Source organism: Zootoca vivipara, chromosome 12, assembly GCF_965207765.1.
Source record: "Zootoca vivipara chromosome 12, rZooViv2.hap1.1, whole genome shotgun sequence".
Lineage (NCBI taxonomy): Eukaryota > Metazoa > Chordata > Lepidosauria > Squamata > Lacertidae > Zootoca > Zootoca vivipara.
Window position 1 is genome coordinate 942,740 of NC_142595.1, and position 23,604 is coordinate 966,343.

At 46.6% G+C, this 23,604-nt stretch overlaps 1 protein-coding gene across 2 annotated transcripts in view; it reads right to left on the reverse strand.

Annotated features, from left to right (window-relative positions):
* Nucleotides 1-23,604, reverse strand: part of MYO1H (myosin IH) — a 93,953-nt gene that overhangs the window by 38,422 nt on the left and 31,927 nt on the right. The window contains exons 1-6 of one of the 2 annotated variants that reach the window (XM_060282092.2): nucleotides 7,463-7,529; nucleotides 5,194-5,355; nucleotides 3,261-3,376; nucleotides 1,965-2,163; nucleotides 867-947; nucleotides 35-214 (exon numbers count right to left, since the gene is read on the reverse strand). In XM_060282092.2, the coding sequence (XP_060138075.1) occupies nucleotides 35-214; nucleotides 867-947; nucleotides 1,965-2,163; nucleotides 3,261-3,376; nucleotides 5,194-5,319 (702 nt within the window). In that variant the 5' untranslated portion in view covers nucleotides 5,320-5,355; nucleotides 7,463-7,529. Of the gene's footprint in view, nucleotides 1-34; nucleotides 215-866; nucleotides 948-1,964; nucleotides 2,164-3,260; nucleotides 3,377-5,193; nucleotides 5,356-7,462; nucleotides 7,530-23,604 lie in introns of those variants that run through there. The other variant, XM_035134371.3, reaches the window with a different exon arrangement.

Here is a 23,604-nt window from a genome sequence, read left to right on the forward strand (position 1 = left end):
TGTTAAGGGGGCACACAAAGAGCCCCCCCACAACCTGAATTAGGTACATGTACTTCTGAGGGTTGCGTTCCAGGCCGAGGTCATGGAGCAAATCCTCTTCCCCGCCTTCCAGCAACTGGTAGAAGATGTGGAAGTTCCGTTCCCCAGGATTTTGGTGGACAACACGGGACTTCTCTATCAGGTAGCTGAGGATATGCCCACCAACAGGAGCTCCCTGGGAAGAAGAGAACAAAAAAACAAAAGGAAAGAGAGAGAATGTGAGAACAAATGAAGAGACAATGGGAGCCCATCTGTTCTCACAAGTGGAGGCAGGAGCATAGAAAGGGCTTCTCCACATGTACCTTTTGCCTGGCTCTTTCCAGGCACAGGTCCACACTGAAAGGCTCTATGTCTGAGCATAAATTTCAGAGGGTCTACTGAGTAAAACCTAGACGATGACTACCCCCTGTGTAGAGTTCTGGTTCCGCTGCACCTCAAAAATGGACAGAGAAATGAAGAAGGGGTGGCTGAATTGTCTCAAGTCACATGGAAGCATCTCATGGCACTAAGAAGGCCTTCACTTGAGCAAACAGTCAACCCTGATGTGAGCCAGTGTGGTGGAGTCTCTGGCTTGGCAGGGGGAGATCCAAGTTTAAATCCCTGCTGAGCCATGAAGCTCTCTGGGAAATGCTAGGTCAGTCACTCTGTCAGCCAACAGTGTCAGCGTGAGGATAAAATGGAGGAGGAGGAGGAGGACGACGACGACATATTTGGTTTCTACAGGGGGAGTGGCACATAAGTGGCTCTTATGGCAGACCACTGCAAATCTCCCTACTCCAAGTGAAAGGAAGGAAGGAAAGAAAGAAAAGAAAAGAAAGATGCTTTACCTTAAAGTCAAACTGGATGTCCATGTACTTTCCAAACCTGCTTGAATTATCATTCCGTAAAGTTTTTGCATTTCCAAAAGCCTACAGATTAGCAGAAACAAAAAAGGAGCAACAAGGTCTTTTGGTGTTCCCCTTCTTCCCCTCTCTCCCTCCTCGCCTTGTTCAGTCCTTGAGTTGTTCTTGTTTGATGCACTGATCATTCAGTGCCACCCACATCACTCCTTCCTCTTTTCCACCCCTTGCATTCCACCATTTCCCCACTCTTCTTTTTCAAAATTTCATTTATTTATTCAAGCTTTTCGATCCCACTCATTGCAAACAATTTCAGACAGGGTTCCAGATTAAAAATACAATGCCTCAGCATGAAGCAACCACACAAGACAGAAAGATGAATAAATTGCAACCAGGGCACTCATCCCACCTCAATTGTCCTTAAACGCCAGAGAGGTTTCCACAGGTGCCAAAAACCCATTCCAACTATTTCAGTAGCTGTGTTTTACTCAGATTTTAGTTGGGCTCCTTGCTGTCAGGATGTATTTATCCTATCTTGGTTTTAATGCTTTTATTCTATGGCTTAGGCCCAGCAGATGAAAGACCATTTTCTCCTAGATTAACCTCTGAGATCTTTGGGAGAGGCCCTTCTCTTGGTCCCGCCACCCTCACAGGCACGCTTGGTGGGGATGCGGGAGAGGGCCTTCTCGGTGGTGGCTGCTCCCAGAAAACTTTGGAACTCCCACCCTGGAGATGCTAGATGGGCTCCCTCTTTGTTATCCTTCTGCCAGCGGGTGGAGACTATTTTTAACAAGCTTTTTTTAAGGAAAGGGCTTTAACAGTGCTGTGCTGTTTTATATTGTTTTTCTTCTATTAAGAGTTCAGTTACTTTTTGATGGTTATCTTTTATATGATTTTAGCTTATTTTAGCTGTATTTTTTAAATTTGTGTAAGGGAAAAGCCTGGATGATGATGATGATAATAATAATAATAATATTTGTATTGTGCATTTTACTGTTTACGTAAACCTCCTAGAGAACTCTGCTCTGCTGGGTAGGCAGCGGACAAAATCTTGCTGCTCTGGCCTCTGATGCATTTCCTGCTTACCTCCAGAACAGGGTTGGAGAGCAGCAGCCTGTCTCGGACGACCTGCAGCTGCTCCGTGGTGGGGCAGGTCATGGCAAAATACTGAAGGATCTTCTTGGAGGCTTCTGTTTTCCCAGCACCGCTCTCCCCCGAAATCAGGATGAAGTGGTTGTTGTACTCCGTACACATGACCCGGTAGGCATTGTCGGCTATGGCATAACTGGAAAAGGCCCAAACACACACACTGGTCAGCTGCACAGAGACGGCCTTCTCAGAGTTAAGTAAAACAATGCCAGGCACCTTCAGAAGCTAGAAGGTTTCAAAGAATCCTTCATCACTTAGGCAGGTGGATTCTATTTTTATTTTTAAAATTACATTTATATTCCACCTTTCCTCCAAGGAGCTCAAGGTGGCGTACACAGTTCTCCTTTTCATTTTATCGCCACAACAACCCTGTGAGGGAGTTTAGGGTGATAGATGACAGTGACGAGCCCAAGAACACCCAGTGAGCAGCATGGCTGAATTGGGATTTGAACCCTGGTCTCCCAGGTCAGAGTTCAATGCTCTAACCACAACACCACACTGGCTGAATCAGTCTATCATCAGCCAATTTCCTTTCTGTTCAAGTTCCTCATTAATGTTACAGATACATTAAAAAATGTATAAAAATCTGTGTTTAGATTCATACTTAAATTCTTACTTTTAAATGTAATCCTAAAATGCACACTTTTAAAACACACATTTTGGTACATTTTTGAAACAATAGTTTAAATGGCAAGATTTGGAGAAGTGTAAAATCTGAAGGATAATTACCAGTGCTTATTTTTCTAGGAAAAAATGGTGCTGGAATGCACCACGAACACCTCCTTTGTTCTCTTATAATGGCAAAGGCTGGTAAAAGCCCTGACAATAACATTCCAATTCACATATTAGTCTGGGAGCTGCAAATTTGGTGCTGCTACTTAAAAATGTGGATAAAATAAAATTCTCCTCCAGCCACGTTTTACACAACAATTTCCTTCCCCCCCCCCCAATATTAACTATGTTTCTGGAGTCAGCCCTGTGTGATGCTCCCTTACAGTGGTAGCATTTTTTTTTTTTACGCCAGGTATTTAAAAGATGAGTCTTTCATTACACTGTCCACAAATTAGCATAAACCTTTTGGAAGGTGCAACAGGCTCCACATCTACTCAACTACAAGCAGTAACTTAAGAAACATGGCAATATAAGGATTTTGCCATTTAAAATCTCATTTAAAAACTGGGTGAGAGGAGACTTGCGCAAGCAGACACCTAAGAAAGTTGGCAACGTGCTTACATGTGTGGTGGCAGCTCAAAGAAGTTCACGCCTTTGTATTGCTCCATCTGCTTCACCGTGTAGATGCCCAGCTCTTTGTAGGGATTCACAGACACCAGGAGAGTGCCAATGTATGTCTGCAGGGGGAAGGAACAAACGCTACAAATAAGGACCCAAACAGCCACAGGGATGAGGGGGTCTGTCCATTGCAGGTTATCTCAGTTTCTCAGGTTTCCAGCCTTAAGTGCTGCAAGCTCTCCACTTTTACACACCATTTTGTAACGCAATTTGCCTAATCCATAAACATTTTTGTAAAGCAACATTTTGTAAAGCATACATCCTGGTATGTCCCACCACCGATGCCCATCAACAGGCATGAGGGAAGAGCACGTGGGAAAGGAAACAAACAATGGTTTGTCTGAATGCCTTTGGAACAAGGCAGGCTCAGAGAAAGAAACTATGGCTTCGTGTTATGCTCAAGCCAGGCAAAAGCCAGTAAGGGGTAGAGCACATGCAGAAGGTCCAAGGCCCACGGCCCTGCCATCGTGGCCCATAGTTACTGATAGCCCTGTCCCCCATGAATTAGAATAATAGATTCATAGAGTTGGAAGAGACCACAAGGGCCATCCAGTCCAACCCCCTGCCAAGCAGGAAACACCATCAAAGCATTCCTGACAGATGGTTGTCAAGCCTCTGCTTAAAGACCTCCAAAGGAGACTCTACCACACTCCTTGGCAGCAAATTCCACTGTCAAACAGCTCTTACTGTCAGGAAGTTCTTCCTAATGTTTAGGTGGAATCTTCTTTCTTGTAGTTTGAATCCATTGCTCCGTGTCCACTTCTCTGGAGCAGTAGAAAACAACCTTTCTCCCTCCTCTATATGGCATCCTTTAATATATTTGAACATGGCTATTATATCACACCTTAACCTTCTCTTCTTCAGGCTAAACAGGCCCAGCTCCCTAAGCCGTTCCTCATAAGGCATCGTTTCCAGGCCTTTGACCATTTTGGTTGCCCTCCTCTGGACACGTTCAGCTTGTCAGTATCCTTCTTGAACTGTGGTGCCCAGAACTGGGCACAGTACTCCAGGTGAGGTCTGACCAGAGCAGAATACAGTGGTACTATTACTTCCCTTGATCTAGATGCTATACTCCTATTGATGCAGCCCAGAATTGCTTTGGCTTTTTTAGCTGCTGCATCACACTGTTGACTCATGTCAAGTTTGTGGTATACCAGGACTCTTAGATCCTTTCCACATGTACTGCTCTCAAGCCAGGTGTCTCCCATCCTGTATTTGTGCCTTTCATTTTTTTTGCCCAAGTGTAGTACTTTACATTTCTCCCTGTTCAAATTCATCTTGTTTGCTTTGGCCCAGTTGTCTAATCTGTTAAGGTCATATTGAAGTGTGATCGTGTCCTCTGGGGTATTAGCCACCCCTCCCAATTTGGTGTCATCTGCAAACCTGATCAGGATGCCCTCAAGCCCATCATCCAAGTCATTGATAAAGATGTTGAATAAGACTGGGCCCAAGACAGAACCCTGTGGCACCCCACTAGTCACTTCTCTCCAGGATGAAGAGGAGCCATTGATGAGCACCCTTTGGGTTCGGTCAGTCAGCCAGTTACAAATCCATTGAATGGTAGCATTGTCTAGCCCATTTTACTAGCTTATTTACAAGAATATCATGAGGCACCTTGTCAAAGGCCTTGCTGAAATCAAGATATGCTACATCCACAGCGTTCCCTTCATCTACCAGGCTTGGTCTGATCCTCTTTTGAAGCAACCCCTGGAGGCCCAAGACTCCCGTTCTAGTTCCACATTTTATCTCCACATCCGAAAGGGACGCCAATCTAACATAACAGCAGGCACCCCATAACAGCCACCCCCACCCCTTTCTTCATAAGACAGCTCATGTCCAACTGCAACATCCGTAAAGTGGCTCAAAGTGCAATTACATAGATGAGGTTCTCCCGATATCGCTTGCGAAGGTTGTCCAAGAAGGCATTTTCACTCGTGTGAGAATCCAAAAGGACGAAATCTTGAATCCCAACTCTGTCCCGGGCCACAAGAGCCCCTTCCATGTTCAGCTTGTAGGGCTTCCTCCACGCTGCTTCGATCTGCAAGGAGCAAGAGGGGCAGGGGGGAATTGAATCAAGGATAGCTAGAATGGCACAATTTCTCCAAGAGAACTTGGGTTCAAGAGGGAGATTAAAGTACATAGGAACTTCTGGCAGGGCATCTTTGACACCACCTTCTACTTTTCAGAGATGGAAGAGCATCAGTGTAGGAGAATGGTTAGAGTGCTGGACTAGGACCCTGAGAGAACAGGGTTCAAATCCCTCTCTCAGCCATGATGTTTGCCAGGTGACCGGGGGGAGGGGCAGTCAATGCCTCTCAGCCTCACCTACCTCACAGGGTTGCTGCAATGATAAAATGGGGAGGGGAAAAACAATGCACACCACCTTGAGCTCTGGCGGCAGGGGAGGTGGTATACAAATGTAACAAATAATAAATACAGTAAATAAATTTCTTACATGCCAACCCGTTTTTCAAGGACTCTGAACACTAAAAGTATACAGTATATAAAATTACTATTTATATATTTTCCGCGTTTCTATCCCACTTTTCTTTCCACGGATTCATGACTAAGTCGGGATCAGAACCCTGATCTCCCCAGTCCTAGTCCAACACTCTCATGGCTGCATCCCGCTGTCTCTCACGTCTGCCAACGAAAACTTGACTTCATAAAGGACTATGGCATATTTGTTAGTAGCCACAACATAGTATTTTACCTCATTTTTATTTTTATTTTTGCTGCTGTCCCTCTGGAAATAATTTGACACAATCATCCCATTATAGTTTTATTTGGATTCCAGCCAGGCTTGTGAATTCTCCCTGGAAGCAGCCTTGTGTCTTCCAGAAACCAGCATTTGCTTGACCTGCAAAGCTGCACAAACACGGCTTTTTTGTTTGGTTTTATGGTTTCCAAAATTCATTCATTGAGAAGAAAACACAAGGCTGCAGAATTTGGGAGTGATGACAATTTTTCTAACTGGAGCAAGATTAATAAATTGTAAACCCTTTGGAAAAGCAATGAAACAAAATCCATCCAATTCAGCCTATTTACTCACTTAACTTTGCACTTAAAACTACAATAACCAGAAAACCTTCTTTTTGCAAAGTTCTCCTGCATCATGCATACTACAAGCAACAAGGAAATTTTCCCCAATGTTTAATCAAAATCTCCTTTCTTGTCATTTGAATCTGTTGGAATCTCAGTCTCCTCTTCTCTTCTATGCACACTTTTCATCCGTCTCCCTTAATTTCCAAGAAATGATTTGGAATTTGGAACAAGGCCACCAGCAACACGTCTGCAAGGCAGAATCAGTATTACCATCACATTGCAGTTCAAACCAAAAGTAGCACTGAGCACTCCAGAGTCCCTGCAGCTGTCAATTTGGAGACACCTAAGCAGAGCAATTTGGTCTAGAAGTTCACCGTCAAGGAAGCAATTGGTTCCACCCTCTTAATCGTCATTCTGTCCACTGAAACACTATTTTGCACCTCGAAGTACTACTTAAAACAAAAACAAAAAGTGATCTCACAAAGAAAACCCTGGCGTCTGCCACTGCCTTGGTCCAAGGCTAACCATTTGTAAATATTCTGGTTTGTAGCTCATTTTCTTGGCCGCTTTGCAGCTTAGTCTCACAGCAGTATCTGGCCAGGATTCCTCGCTTCCACTGCCACTTGCTCTACGGCAGGCTTCTCTGGCCTGGCTCCCCCTCTGGCTGTTTTTGGCCAACTAGGACTGATGGGAGTTGTAGTCCAAACAGCACAAGGTTGGGAAGGCTGTCCTAAGGCACTACTGTCCTCTTAAGTTAATTCAGGAATCCAACTGGGTTCTCCACAATGTGCTCTGTCAAAGGAGATGTGCTCTGTCAAAGGAGAGAGGTGAGGATCAGGGCCCCCAGATCGTTTCCACAGAGCCCTGGAACTCCTGCCTCCCAAAATACACTTTTAAAGATTTGCTTGCAGGTCTGTCAAAATTTGCCCCATGCAGATTCATGGGCACTTGCCATTTTTAATGGGAATTTCAGACACAGGCTGTGCCACAAGTCTTTTAAGGATCTAGCTGGGCACAGCTGTGCTCCAGGGGGCGTCTGCTTGCAGTTTCCGGCCCACACCTGAGCCGTCAGGGCTGCAGCTTCCCGCACGTTCCCTTACCTGGCAGGCCTCAGCTCCGTCCTGCGATTCTCCTCTGTCTGTTCCACAACACAGCCCTTTCTAAAGTGAGCCAGCTGGACTTTAAACATATTGTTGCAATCTCTGCCCTGACTGGGGATGCTGTTCCGCCAATGGGAACTCAGGGCCATGGTTGGAAAGGCAGTGAATTGGACAGGCCGTCTTTTTGCGCAAGGTTTTTATCAGAGTTTGCTGGCCACCACAGGGTCATGAGCTGAGCAAAATATATTTTTCATCACCTTGGAGGAGAGAGAGAGAGATTCCAAGTGGCTCTTAGAAACAGATCTCGCTCATCTGCACCTGCAGCAGAGAAAGGCTTGCTGAACCAATCCCAGGGGCATGGCCAGCCTTTTCAGGTGCTGCAAGGTCTCTTTCCTAGGTTCCAGAAATCTAATGCAGCCTTGAACACACCCCTAGGAAGTTATCTGTCAAGCAGGGATTGGGGTGGGGGGTGGGGGGCAGAAATCCATTCAATTCACATTTTACCTAATTTGCACTTCCCAAACCAGTAAGCAAACTGGGACACAGCCATCTATCAAAATCTGCATTTCTCCAAAAAAATTAATGCTGTTCTTTGGCCAAAAAATGTGCAAAGTTATGTGTAAACTGGTGAAAATTCCCTGCAAAAAAATACCTATATTAGGATAAATTTATTTTCATGCAGATTATTTTTTCAAAAGGTCACTGATTGATGCAGAAATGTAGCCTGCTGGATTTAAGGTTGGAAACTGAGAAACTGAAAGAAAGCAGATATTGACAAATTCACATGGCTCTACTGTCGGGGAGAATGTCTAAGTGCTGCTTCACATGCACCCATGGGGACAGGCCATTTGCTCAATTTATCTGAGAAGCGGTTTGGGAGTCTGCTGCTGCTTTTCACCTTTGCTTGGCTGAGCCCACCCTATGGGCTCATTTAGTAGCTCCTCCCCCTCAAAATCTCACCCACAAACACAGCCTGTGAAGACAGCATCCTGCAGGTGCCACCCCCACATACTAAGCCCCACCTGCATGTGGGAAGGGCCTGCAGCAGACTTCCCCAACCTGAGGCCCAGAAGCCAGCAGGGCCAACTTTCAGAGATGATGGGAGTTGTAGTCCAAAATATCCAGAAGGCACCAGCACTCCCACGTGCACTCGGCACTCCCAATCCTCATGGGACGCTGTGCTAGCCAACCTCCTGCTTTTCTGCATCTTGTGCTCCCTTTTCCCGCCGAGAAACTATGAGCATCGAATCACAGAACTGCAGAGCTAGAAGGGACCCCAAGGGTCAACCTCCTGCAGTGGAGGAATCGCAGCTCAGGAATCCATGGCAGATGGTCATCTAACCTCTGTTTAAACACCTCCAACAAAGAAGAGCCCACCGCCTTCTGCTTCACTGTCAAACAGCTCTTCCTGTCAGAAAGCTCTACCCAACAGCAGACTGGAATTTTCACTAACTCACTGGCCCTTATAAAAAACATCACTACGTTCCTAAATCTGCTACGTGAATACTCTCCAGGGGTGCTTCCCAGGGCTTCCGGTGAAGTAAGACCGAACCTGTTCTCAACACTAGAGCATCTGTGTTGCATGCAGAAGGTCCCAGGTTCAATCCCCAAAGAGAGCCCAGCCAGAAGCCCTGGAGAGCTGCTGCCAGTCAGTGCAGGCAGTACTGAACTGGGTGGTCCAATGGACTGACTCACTAGAAGGCAGCTTCCTTTGTTCCTATGCTGATACAGCCTGGGGTGTGTGTGTGGAGAGAGGAACACAAAATAAGAGACTAAAGTGCCTCTGACTATGTGCAGAGTTGCTCTCTGAACTGGACAACTCTCAATCCTGTGCACATCTAGGGTAGAACAGCCAAGGCTTCTCATTCGACATTGTGGCAGCTTCAGCCTTTACCCTTTTCCTCCTAGGAATTAACTGCTTCTTTCCCAAAGGTCCCAGGCATGGCTGACCAGGAAGCTCAGCCAGCCCCACTCAAGGGGCACTTACAGTATGAAGACCAACACACTGCTCTGCACCGGATACAGAAAGAACGCCTTACCTTCTCTGAGACCAGAGAGAGAAAGGAGTGAGTGGCCTTTGAAATCCCAGGAGCTGCCTACTGGATCAGATTTCTTTCACCTATTTCTTTTCACAGAATTGCCCCTCGGGTGAATTGCTTCCCTTCCTGCCATCCTTGGACTGCCAAAGCTGCACAAGGAAGTGCTCCGTTTCCACTGAAACATTTCCATTGACTGCAATTAGAAGCCAACCCATTGAGGGCAGGGGGGGGGGGAGATTATCATCATTTCCTCTGCCACCATTGTCTCAAGGACAGCTGGGTACCCTGGCTCAAGTGTCACATGGAGACCATTTCAAGCAGGCACCAGAAATGCCTGTCTGCTCACGGAAAACAGCTGCCCAAAGTTGTTTGATACTGAAAGGACCCAGGGTGCAGGGCTCATGTGACACAAATCTGCATATGCTAAATTATATTACATTAACAACAAACAATAATAATCATGTTACCCAGCCTTCACCAGCAGGCCCCAGACCAGGTTACACCAACTCAACATTCAGAATTCAAAGCAGTTAAAGCATATTACATTTGCAATACAGTCATGCTTTGGGATCCATGGCGGGAGGCGTGTTCGCAACCCGCAGCGCTGCATCTGCGCGTGACGCAATTTGGCGCTTCTGTGCATGACGTCATTTTGTGGTTCTGCGCATGCACGAGCACCGAAACCCAGAAGTAACCCGTTCCGGTACTTCCAGGTTCAGTGCGGTCCACAACCCGAAAACGCACAACCCGCAGCGTTCACAACCTGAGGTATGACTGTAATAGGTGGGTCATCTAGGCCAACCCCCTGCCACACAGGAAACGCAGCTAAAGCATCCATTATAGATGGCCATCCAATCTCTGCTTAAAAACCTCCAAGGAAGGAGTGCGTAAGAGGTGCATCTTCAGCATTTGCCCAAAGCTGTCCAGTGAAAAAGGGACCTCCACAGCTGAAGGGCTGCCACAGAGGGTGCCCTGCTCTGGGCTGCCACCACCCCGAGCCTCTGATAACCTAAGTGTTTCAGGTGTTTGGGGCCTGCATTGTTTGTAGGGTTGCCATATTTTGAAGAGCAAAAAAAGAGGACAGATTTCCTGACTTCTACTTTTAACTATGGATCACTATGACAGCTCTCATTTTACATACCCATGAAAAAGAGGATGTGTCCTGGAAAAAGAGGACACATGACAACCCTAGCTAGGGCTCTGAACACAAATGTGAGCATCTTGAATTGGGCCTTAAAAAAAACAAAAAACAAAACTGGCAGCCACAGTTTTAGAACAGGGGTTATATGAGATCTAAAGCCAAACCAGCCAGTAATTTTGGAGCAGTTGGAGTTTCTCAGCTGTCTTCAAGGGCAACCCCACATAGACCACAGTGCACACATGGCAATAATCCAATCTGGAAGTGACCAGAGCATGGAGTGCTATAGCCTAGTCATCTACCTATCTGTGCCCTTTGAAATCCCTGCACTGGGCAAATTAAGATGGCAGAGGGCTCACCAACTCTTCATTTTGCAATGCACTCAGCTGCCCTATGAGCAAAATACTGTATAAGAAAAAAAAAACTTTGGGTGGCAGGAGCGGGAAGGCAGGAGATCCAATTATTAATGCCCTAAAGCCATGAGTTGCACATCAGCAGAAATCCAACAGGTTAAACTCCAACAACCATCATTGCATCTATTCTTCCTGCCTGCAGAACTTCTTATTCACCTCCCTCCTCTAACAGGGTTGAGCTGCTTTTCCCAGCTGCACAGCAAGAGGAAATCCAACAGGTTAAACATCCTGTGTTGGATTTTGGCCCAACAAGGCACCTGCTTAAAAAAAAGCACGTCTGAGGAGAAGAGGGTGCTCTGGTTGCAGAAATGACAAGTGACTTCTTCACGTTTTCAGAAGACGTACATCCTGTTTCCCCCCACAAGAGGTCACCCTAAAACCCTCCTTCAAATTAAATCCTTAACAGTCCCTCTGCTGATCACAACACGAAGTGGGCAGAAAGTTTATTAATTTGTCTTCTCATTTGATTTAATTCATTCTTACTTGATGGATTTATATTCTTCCCGAGGTGAGAGCATAAAATACAAATACATGATAACAGCAGCTGATAAAGTTTTTTTTTAAGTCTAGTGTAAGCGACATAAAAAAGAAAAAAAGTTAAGATACTACTGAATTTAAGCACCTTGAGTAAATTTTAGAGCCACTTATTTGTCTAAACTCTGGCCTGGTCTACTAAGATCTGTCTCTATTGAGCAGCATTTTCAAGCAATACCCTCAGCTGTGCTGGACAAGCAATTAGATCCCATATGCAGATAGAGAGACTATTTGTGGGCAACCGAGTACAGTTGGCTGATCGCCAACTATTTGTGGGCAACTGAGTACAGTTCGGCTGATCGCCAAAGAATTGATGCTTTTGAATTATGGTGCTGGAGGAGACTCTTGAGAGTCCCATGGACTGCAAGAAGATCAAACCTATCCGTTCTGAAGGAAATCAGTCCTGAGTGCTCACTGGAAGGACAGATCCTGAAGCTGAGGCTCCAATACTTTGGCCAAGAGAAGACTCCCTGGGGAAAAAAAAGCTCTGGGGATTTGTTCAGTCCAGTCATCCAATAAGGCATCTGGGAGTCTTTGCGATTTAAAAATACAAGAGAGACAATCTTCTCTAGGGATCCTCGGATGTCTTATATATTTAAAGATGTAGTCCACAGTTTTAGCAACCAGGCCTAAGGTAGCTGAATGTTCAAATAATATTTCAGAGAAGCAGCTTTCTCATTCACTAGTATGGTCTTTTGGCAGGATGCCTGTAGTTGAATCCTTTTTAGGCCTTTTTGATTTAGTCGCATTGTTGTCTGGGGAGTTAGCAAAATGTTTATCAGGATTTTTTCAGCATGACTTCCTCCTCAGTCATCTTTGCTAGTGGAGAGAAGCTATTTGAAACCGGTACGTTGAAAATATCCTTTATTTTTCCAGGGAAAAATTAGCTAGTTTTCGTTTGCTTGGAAAGCGGCAGACACGCCAATTCCTCTAAATCCTCTATATCACAGGTGTCAAACACAAGGCCCGGGGGCCAAATCCGGCCCGCCAGACCTTGTCATGTGGCCCGCCGAGCGCCCCAGCCAGCGGGACCCAGCAGCGGGACCTTGCTGCTGAAGCGCCGCGCCGACAAAGCGCCGACAAACAGCTGGGGGCGGGGGGGTAGAAAGGCGGCCAGAGCAGCGCTGCGTGGAGCGCTCCGAGCCACAGCAGAAGGAGGAGGCAGCTTGCCGGGTCAGCGCCCGGCAGCACCGCACGGAGAGTCCCGAGCCTCTGCAATGCAGCAGTGCTCTGTAGCACTTTGAATCCTCCTCCTCCTGCCACGGCTCGGTGCCTGGAAACGGCTGCTGCTGCTGCTGAAGCACAGACAAAGCACCCAGCAGCGCCGTGTGGAGGAAGAGGATTCAAAGTGCTACAGAGCACTGCTGCGTCCCAGAGGCTCGGGACTCTCCGCACGGCACTGCCGGGCACCGACCCGGCAAGCCTCCTCCTCCTCCTGCCGCGGCTCAGCCTCATGAACGTGCAACTCTGAGGCTTTACACACGTCTCCTAAAACGGACACCCGCTGCCTCACGCTGCACGGGAAATGCTTTTTGCCCCTGGGTCCCTTCACGCTCTTTTCTGGCGCTGAATCAAGGCGGCGACCCCCCTTCCCTTTCTTTCTTCCTCTCTCTCATTCTTATTCTTTCTTTCCCTCTCCTTCCTTCCTTCTTTATCTCTGTCTTCTCTCCCTCTTTCTTTTTCTTTCCTTCTTTATTCCTTCTTTCCTACTCTTCTTTCTCTCACCTCTTTCCTTCCTCTCTCCCTCCTGCTCCCTCTTTTCTTTCTTTCTTCCTTCCTTCCTTCCTTCCTTCCTTCCTTCCTTCCTTCCGTCCTTCCCATCTTTCTTCCTCTCCCTCATTCTTATTCTTTCTTTCCCTCTACTTCCTTCCTTCTTTCGCCCTTTCCGTCTTCTCTCCCTCTTTCTTTTTCTTTTCTTCTTTATTCCCTTCCTTATTTCCTACTCTTCTTTCTCTCCCCTCCTTCCTTCCTTCCTTCCTTCCTTCCTTCCTTCCTTCCTTCCTTCCTCTCTCCCTCCCACTCCCTCTTTTCTTCCTTCCTTCCTTCCTCCCTCCCCTCCCCTCCCTCTCCCTCTCCTCAGAAACATAGGATGCTGCTTTATACTTCTGGCCCTTAAACCCTGGAACCAGGAGAGCAGCTCCAGTGAGTCAACCTCAGCCAGTCCCTTTGGTGAAGGGTGGTGGCTCACTGGCAGAACATCTGTCCTGCATGCAGAAGGACCCCAGCATCTCCAGGTACTAGTAGCTCTGCAAAGGTCCTGCATGAAACCCTAGCGAGCCTCCACCACCCAGTGCAGTTACCAAAAATCATTTTTCAATAAATTGTACAATAATTGTACATTTGAATATCTACTTGCCATTATTCTGACTATGTTTCTGCTTTCGGAGCTAGTTATTACTTACATTATTACAAAAAACAGTAATAATTGAATGCAGTGACAATAATTCATGATAATAAAGAGTGGACACATAGTCCTACAGATACAACCGGCCCTTTGAGGGTGACCAAACTGCTGATGCGGCCCCCGATGAATTTGAGTTTGACACCCCTGCTCTATATCCTCAGATTCTCTGCTGCGTTTCCCAGCTCCTCTCTTATCAGCAGGGCTACCCAGTTGCTTAGTCATCTCTCTCTTCACTCAGCAGCTCAAAGCCAGGAAGTATCTCCCACGCTAGCAAGGGAGGTCCTCCTGATTGTGAATAACTTATTCCAAAGGAGTAATATATATATATATATATATATATATATATATATATATATATATATATATATAAAAATGTTCCCACTGCATTCGCGGATGTCCCAGCCTTGCACCGTAACTGCTGAACCGAATTGCATCAAATTAGGACAAAGCGTACCTTGCCCATCAGGGAGGGATCTAGCATAAAAAATGTATCAAAAAAGCAAGGGATATCGCGAAGCCCCTCACAACACCTTTCACACCTAAAATAATGATTAAACACAAAAAGTGGCGCCCAAATTATACATCACCAGCAGAAGCTCTGAAGACTCCAGCAGCATCCAATAGAAAGGCAGATCTCCGAGGGTGGGGCCAAATCGTCACATCATCAACCACCGTCCAACAACTGCCAAAACGGCCATTCCACCTCCAAAGCCCTCCCGGCGGCTGCATTAATAAACGCCTGACAACATTAGGCAGTCGTTCATCATTTCCCCTAACACGCACTTGGGGGCACGGCGAGGGGTTTTTGCTTTTTAATTTAGTGGGTGTTGTGTCACATGCGAGGCTGCGGCAGCCATTTAAGTAAGGGCAGTCGTGCCCCTTTTAACCTAGGCTTTATACCAGGCATCCCCAAACTGCGGCCCTCCAGATGTTTTGGCCTACAACTCCCATGATCCCTAGCTTACAGGACCAGTGGTCGGGGAAGATGGGGATTGTAGTCCAAAACATCTGGAGGGCCGAAGTTTGGGGATGCCTGCTTTATACTATGGCTGATTGCAAGCCTCTGCGTCTTTTTTAAAAAAATTTTAAAAAACCACCATGCACTCTCTCTCCCCAGTTTAAGTCCTCGGATATTTGCAGTGGCCAATCCCCCCCCCGACTTACAATCCCCTACCTTCCCCTCGCCACTTCCTGGGTTTTTTATGGAACCGAACAGCTTGGGCGCTTCGGAACGTGCCTTCTGTTGCTACGGGGTTGTGGGGCTTCACTATTTGACCCCCCCCCCAATATTTCTCTGGGTCCCGGGGTGCATCATCACCCCCAATCCTTTTCTTTGCCCAAACAGACCTCTCCCCACCTTCCTCAACACTAAATACAGTGGTACCTCGGTTTACAACCACAATTGGTTCCGGAAGTCTGTTATTAAACTGAAGCGTACTTAAACTGAAGCAAACTTTCCCATTGAAAGTAATGGAAAGTGGATTAATCCATTCCAGACGATGAAAAACAGAAATTTAACACGATTTTTACTGTCTACCAAGACCACTGATACATAAAATGAAGGCAATAATCAAAGTACTGTACTATAAAATAATTAAGACAGTATTGTAATTGAAAAAAATTAACATGTTCCTTCCCTTTGGGGCTGGGAAGCTCTCCAGGCCTCCGTGAAGGCAACAACAAGCGCAGGTTCAGGGGGTGGCCTCTTCGAGCGCCTGCTGCATCCCAAGGTCCGAGGGGAAGCTCTCCTCTCTCCGCGAGGGCGGGGGGAAGGAGCCAGCAGCCCGGCGCGGGAGAGGCGGCTCTAGGACTCAGGGGGATGCGGCACGGCCGGCTTTGTGTAGCGTACAGTAGGCGGCGGCAGCGGCGGCCGGGGCTGAGCGCGAGCGAGCAGCATGTCTGTGGGGCTCGAGGTGAGTGGGCCCAGCCTCCGCGGAGGCATCGGAGTGCTTCCATGGCTGCAGCCCAGTCGCGGATGCTCCGATGCATTCAGGGAGGCCGGGCCTTTGCTCCGGGCCTCTGCGAAGGCATAGGAGCACTTCCGTGGCTGCAGCCCAGTCACGGAAGCGCTCCGATGCCTTTGCTGAGGCCCGGAGCGAAGGCCTGGCCTCCGCGGAGGCATCGGAGTGCCTCAGCAGGCCTCGGAAACCTCGGTTTACACTTCCGGTTTACGATTGTTCGTAAACCGAAAATTCGTAAAACGAGGTGTTCGTAAACCAAGGTTCCACTGTACTCCTCAATTGTACCCACAATAAAAACACATTAAAATAACAAAATGCATCCCATCCTACATTCCAAAAAATTACACCATAAATAAAAAACCAAAAACAACCACCCTCACCAAAATCATACACTCCACGCCAAAATAAATGACAATCCCAAATAAAACATCGCAAACAGCACAATAAAAAAACCAACACCACACCCTACGTTAAAAACACCTACTCCATTTTGTTTGCATTTTGTTGTAAACTTTTTAACCTGCATTTTTGTTTTTGATTTTGTTTTCTTTTTTATTTTTCATTTTTTGTTCTTTTCTTTTTCTTTATGTGTTGATTATAGATTATGTTTGATTATGTTACGTTATGTTATATTGTGTTCTGTTGATGTGTGTGGATTTGTGATTTTATTTTTAATAAGAAATAAATATGAATTTTATTTTATTTATTTATTTTTTAAAAAACCTACTTCAAAATTAGAAAATCCAAGTAACCAAAAAACACACACCACAAAAATGCCCAAATCATACAAAACCCACCAAAATAAATGACAACCCCAAAAATAAAATTAAACAATAATAACTTCTGTTTCTCATGTTCTTATTTCAAAAAAAAATGATCTAAATATATAGAAATGTTCACGATTCGTTCGCAGGGGCCAGTGTATGGAGATACAGGGGGGAGGGGACAACAGAGGGCTGAGACAAAAGTAAATACTGGGAAATAGAAGCCAAAAACTGACAGTTCCTTCCCCAAGGGTGGGGGCCAATGTAGGAAGATACTGGGGGTAGGGGCCAACACTCCCCAGGGACAACAGAGGGCTCAGACAAAAGTGCATGCTGGGAAATAGAACCCAGAAACTGACAGTTCCTTCTCCAAGGGTGGGAGCCAAGGTATGGAGAAACAGGGGGTGCCGGAGGGGTGGGGAGAGGAGGGGGCTCGATAGCTCATGGGTCAGGACAGTGAGGCCAGTCACATGGATGTGCTGCGGGGGTGGGAGGGAAAAGGGGGCTTGATAGCTCATGGGTGGGGGCAGTCACAGGGATGAACCAGGGGTGGGGGAGGAGGGGGCAGGATAAGTCATGTGTCCGGATAGAGTGGGGGGAATCACAGGAAAGAACCACAGCAACACGTGGCCGGGCCAGCTACCATACTAATAAATTACTGCCACACTGCTTTATTCTATACTCCGTCTATGTATCCAAATCCATGGAGCCAGTAAAACAGGAAAAACCGTCTAGGAAAAACTGCGAAATATTTGGATTTATCTGGCTTCTGTGCTCATTAGACCAATCTTTAAAAGATAAGACAGTCTTTTAAAAGATAAAACAGTCTTTAAAAGATAAAACAGTCTTTAAATTCTTTAAAATCAAAGAGCTCACGCTGACTAAGTGCCGTTTGCCATCTTGTTCCTCCCGGAGGTCGAGCTTCGCCGTTCTCAGTCCTTTCCATTACTTTCAATGGGAAAGTTTGCTTCAGGTTAAGTTCGCTTCAGGTTAAGTACGGACTTCCAGAACCAATTACACTCGTACTTCGGGTTAAATACGCTTCAGGTTGAGTACTCCATGGACCCATCTGGAACAGATTAATCCACTTTCCATTACTTTCAGTGGGAAAGTTCGCTTCAGGTTAGGTACGCTTCAGGTTAAGTACAGACTTCCGGAACCAATTGTGTACTTAAACCGAGGTACCACTGTAATATGTTGCTGTTGTTGCTGTTGCAGTAGTCAAACCTGGAGGTGACTAGGGCCTGTATAATTCCGTGCAGGCTACTTCTGCCTAGGACCTAGGTAGATCCTATGCTTTCCAACAGGCTCTAGACAAATGACAGCCATCAAGTATTTGCAGAGTTCACCTGCTTCTTGCAAATATGTTTCTTATCCCTGCACTGTGGTGAACAGCTTTCTTTGACCCAGGCATCTCCACAGCACAGCACCAGTGCTGAGCTCAGTACAGGACCGAACCATAAGTGACACAGAAGCATTGAAACATAAGAATTCTGATGGGTCAGGCCAAGGAGTCAGGGCCCATCTAGTCCAGCCTCCTTTTTTCACAGTGGCCAACCAGATGCCCCCATGGGAAACCTTCAAGCAGGAACCGAGCACAAGAGCAACTCTCCCCTTCCTGTGGTTTCCAGCAGCTCATATTCAGAAGCATTTCTGACGATGACCAAGCATGTGCAGAGCGCCACTCTTTTGCCACCCGCTTGGAGAGTGGGGTAAATACGCAACAAAGTAGATGTGGTACTTAGAATCCTAGAATTGTAGAATTGGAATGGGACCGCCAAGGGTCATCTAGTCTAACCCCCTGCAGTGCAGGAATCTTTTCTGCATTACAATCACAAATATCAAATCAAATATTCTAACATAAAATAAAATACATACTGGTGGACAATTAAGAGTCTGACCTGGCATAAAGCAGCTTCTGACACACTTCTCTGTGAAACTGTCTATCCCTCCTTGAAAACCAACCAGTCAATTGGCAATTGTTGACATGTAGATCTGGTATTGCCAAATTCCCAAGGAGTCCTGCCTTGCCTTGCCCAGAATCCCATTTCCTGCAGAACCATCCCTCTCATTGGGCAGAAAGCAGCAGTGCCCATCTCAGGAGACAGCTGCCGAAGGATGTGGGGCAGAGCAAGGGGCCAGGGGCCAGGGGCATCTCATGAACTAGCCTGCTGCCATTGGCCACAGGGGAGGAGGAGGCTGTCCAACAATCAGCATGGAAATATGGATCAGCTTCCAGCCTGGATGGCTTGCTAAATGTGGACTGGGGTTGCCATCTTGTCCTTTGCCTCAGGTGGCAAAATAGATTGCACCAATCCCATAACAGTGGCCATTCAGACACCTCTGGAAAGCTCAGAGGCAGGGCAAGGCAAGGCAAGGCAAGGCAGCAACCTCCATCCCACCTGTCCCCAGTCTGTAGGGCACAAAAGGTATACTGCTTCTGAGGATGGAGTTTTCCTTTAGGCTTCTCCTTCTCCATGAACTTAACTTTTTTCAAAAGCCACATAAAGCCTTTGCCACATCTTGTGGGACTGAATTATATAATCAAATTATTTCCACTAGGTCAAAATATAAAGGGCAGGGGGACTCCTGCTGCCATGGAACCAGCTGCCCATTAGCAACCAGCAAAATACCCCCAGAACGCCACAGGAAGCAGGGAGGGTCACTCCCATGGGGCATGCACAGAATATCATTCATAAAGGGAAACCATTCTAGCTTCTTTTAAAGAAAATCTACCACATCTGTAAGCTTAATAATCTCAGTGAAAAGCCAGCATTAAATATAAATGTGGTGACCAGCTGTCTGCTTGGGAAAAAGAGAAAACTTGCAGACACCCCTGTGCAGTTTTTAAAGAAGATATAATAATGTTCTAAACTTGATTATACCCTCAACAAAACATTTACATGGCAATATCTTCCAGAGAACAGAAAATGCAAGCCTTTTAAGGTTAATCGTCAACGGCATGAGGGGGACAGGATTATTCCACGGTTCCTTGTCAATAGACAAATCCTTGCCTGTAACTTTGGCACAGCAGCCTTAGATCGTCTTTCTCTGTGAAAAGCACAGAGGTTGAGAGGGGAACCTAACCTACTCTCCCAAAGCAAAAGACAGTTCAAAAACATTCCTTTAAAACCCCAAAGCTTCCAACAGTTCGGCAGGCTTCACGGCTGCCATCTTGAAAAAGATTTGATGGCCAAGGGGCCTCTTTCCATTTCTATCAGGGTGGAGGGGGGGAGAGAGAAAGAGACACCCTGTTATAAGGGCTTGATGATAATCCTCTGAGAATTTTTTTAAAAACCTCTCTCCCGGGGGTGGGGAGGGGGCAGAAAGCCCTTCTCTCAAAGCGCTTATGAAGGACAACATTTTTGTGTCCCCCGAATAAAACATTTTAATGTGCTACAATCCATTACACACAGATCCCACCATTTCCTTTCAATAATTATTCATTAGAAAACATTTAACGTCACTGCAAATTTCACACCGGGCAGTCTGTGGACAAAGGGCCAACGATGGCCCATTTAGGAGAGAGGCTGGAGGCCGCCTCTGCTAATCTGAGAAATGGGGGGGGCTGGGCCGGCTGGGCTGGACATAAGGGCCCCCGCCAAATTGTGCAGTTAACGGTCAAAGCCCCCCTGCCTACTTTGACACTCATTTAAAGATGACAGCGAACAATAGAGATTTGTTCCTGGCAACTCTTTCTTGTCAGGCTCAGGCAGGTCTACAACAACTAAGCCGAGGACCGGCTCAGCCATCCTCTAGCTCAGGGCCCTGGGTGTGTGTGTGTGTTGCGTTAGACCTGCCATGTCAGGCCTCTTCCTCTGGGGCCTTCCCCCCTCCCCCGCCAACCCAATGCGACAGGTGAAGAACGCACAGGTAGAGAGAGAGAGAGAGAGAGAGAGAGAGAGAGAGAGAGAGAGAGAGAGAGAGAGAGAGAGAGAGAGAGAAGGGGAGCCCCAGGCAAAGTACATCCGGTCTGTGGATACCATGGCAAGGTGGGCCAGGTCAAGAGAACCTTCTTTGGGACAGGAATCCTGATGCTTTGAAACAGGTTTGTGGTGGGTGGAAGGGAATCAAGGCATATTTCTTTCGGTCTCCCCTGCCCACCTTCCCCAGAACCCTCCAGTTGCTGTCATCTCAGGGAGATGGTGAAACTCCTGCTCATGTGGGGTGCAGAAACAAGAGGCCAAGCCAGGGGCCAGGGGCAATTCAAATTTCAAGCAGGGAAACCAACAAAAAGGTGGGTCTCTTGGGCTTCAGAAAGTCAAGGGGGTGTGCAATTCCCCATCTGTGCATTGGTTAGCAGCAATCTTGTGGGGGGTCAAAAGAGGCTGCAGGTACAAGGAGGGTCGTGGCTCAGAGCCACAGCCCTGCTTTACTTGCAGAAGGTCCCGGGTTTGACTCCCCCAACATCTGTTGCAGGGCTGGGAATATTCCCCGTCTGAAAGAGATGCTGCCTGTCCACCTAGGCAATGCTGAGTCAAGCGGATCAAGAAAAAGCAACTTCCGATGGCACAGTAGCTACAAACTGGAGATTCACCTGCTAAGGGTCAGGAGCAGCAGCAAGAGGCTTTGAGCTCGTGTGACTAAACTGAAAGTCAGGAATCCCACAGTTCCCATCCTGCTTCTGCCACATGCTCCTTGGGGAGGGGAGGGGCTCAGCCTCAGCATCACCTCCGCTGGATGTTCCCAAGTTCTGCAGGGAGGAGGATGTCTTGGTATCCCTGCTCTTTACTTGTTGCAAAAATTAGCCTGGATTGCACAGGCTGGCTATTTCTAGGTTCAGAGGTTACAGCGCATAGGACATCAACTGCGTGTGCAAATGGTATGATAGTATACATCAGTGGAGTTATAACCAGGACTTTGTACACACTGTTTAAGAAATTGAACTTTTTTAAAAAAAAACCCACACTGTTTCTGCAATCTGTACCTATAATGCAAGCCAAGCACATTTGTATGCAGTTGCTGCTTATACATAATTTAATCTGGTTCTGCAAACCAGATTTGAGAAGGAGAGGGAACAAAAGAGCCATTTCTTTCCAAAATTTGTACCTTCCATTTCTGTACCACCACTTTCCAAAGTGGCAGACGACACAGTTAAAAAATAACAAACACACAGTCAATAAGAATCAAACCAATATTTTGTTTGAAGCATAAATCAGTGTACAATAATAAGAACAGCTGGACTAAAAAAATAAAGTAAGAACAGCTGCCTTTTGTTATAATTCAACAGCTAATACAGCAGTGGAACATAAAGTAAAATAGCAGATTAAAATTAGAAAGGTTGGCCTTGAGGCCACATGTGACCCCCAAACTAATTTCAAAGTGCCTCCTCTGTCAAGAGTGACCTGTGATGTGCTGCATCTGGCTGGGCAGAGAGAGAGAGAGAGAGAGAGAGAGAGAGAGAGAGAGAGAGAGAGAGAGAGAGAGAGAGAGAGAGAGAGAGAGAAGGTTGCGCTCCCCACTTTGTATCCAGCCCTGCCTAGCATGGGCTTCAGCTGCGCACCCAGTTGGCATGAAGCCCCTGGCAGATTTCACCTTTGAGAACGTAGCCCTCAACAGAAAAAGGGGGTTCCCATCCCTCTTATAAAGAATTAAATCAAATCTACTGGTGAATAAAAGGCAGGAGAGTGATGCCCCCTTTCCCTGCCCCACAACTGGACATTTTGCTTGGCTTAACTGATTCAGAATTAACCCTCAAGTCTTGCTCATAAATACAGATTTATCAACAAAGCTTTTGGAGGTGCTGCACTCTGGGGATTGCGCAAGATGCTCTTTGTAATCAGCACACTATACAGTTCTAAGAAACGGATGCTTCAAATACTTTTATTACTGGACAATACTGGACCAACCATCACATGCCAAGCCTGTATCAAAGGTCTGCTCATGAAGAGAAGCCCACCCCCCAGAGACCCTCCATCACCCAGAGGTCCCAGGCCCTGCAATGGAAGTTTACTGATGTGGAGCTGAGCAGGGGCTTAACATCTCCCATCAACTAGAAGAGAACAGATGTCCCTGAGTCCTGGCAGAAAAGAAGCACATGCATCCTAGTCTAATTGCAGCTAGGGGAAACCATCATACGGTAAATCCCAGCCCAGGCATCGAGGCAAGACAAGAAAGCTGACATTTGTCTGTTTATTTATCCTACATCTTAGAGAAACAGCAGGACAACAAGATTCACTTTTGCATTTCGTGATTAAATCATCCCATTAAACCTTTCTCAGCTGTAACTCAATTCAAGCTCACTTCAAACTCAGCCAAAATCTACACTGTCCCAGGAGCAATTGCACAGAACATCTGCAACTTTAACTTACCCCTGCATCAGTCCAAATGCTTGGGGGGAGGTCTCAGATGTCGTGTTTGCAGCCAAGACCCAAATTTCATCTAGGACCTAGAGTCTGGTTCCAGCACCAAGACGGTATGATACTGAACTGCCGGATTCCAGCATTACCTTGTGGGTTAAATGTGTGTTGAGATGGCAGCCCATTGCTGATTCTCAATTTAACACATAGTTTGGGGGGGGCAGGGAACGGGACTTGCCGTTCTTTGCATGCTCTCCTGGTTCCGAAAGTGATGCACTCATTCTAACCCCAGGACAATGTTGTCAAGAGATTACCTGTCAAACAGACAACGGCGCATCTGAAGGGCTGAGAAGCCTGTACCTTAGAGGAGGAAATGCATCTCAGCAGAAAATTTACAAAGTAGCACTCTGCACATTCCCAATCAATTGTGACATTGGCCTTTTCGACCTGCCCAAGCCTCGCTCTCGAATCCAGTATCACAGAGCACTGCAGTGACCCTCAACATAACAGCAACATCCCTGGAGTCGATTGTGAGCTGAGCAGTTGCAAAGTCAAACCAGGGGAACAAACCCAAAGGACGGACTTAGGAC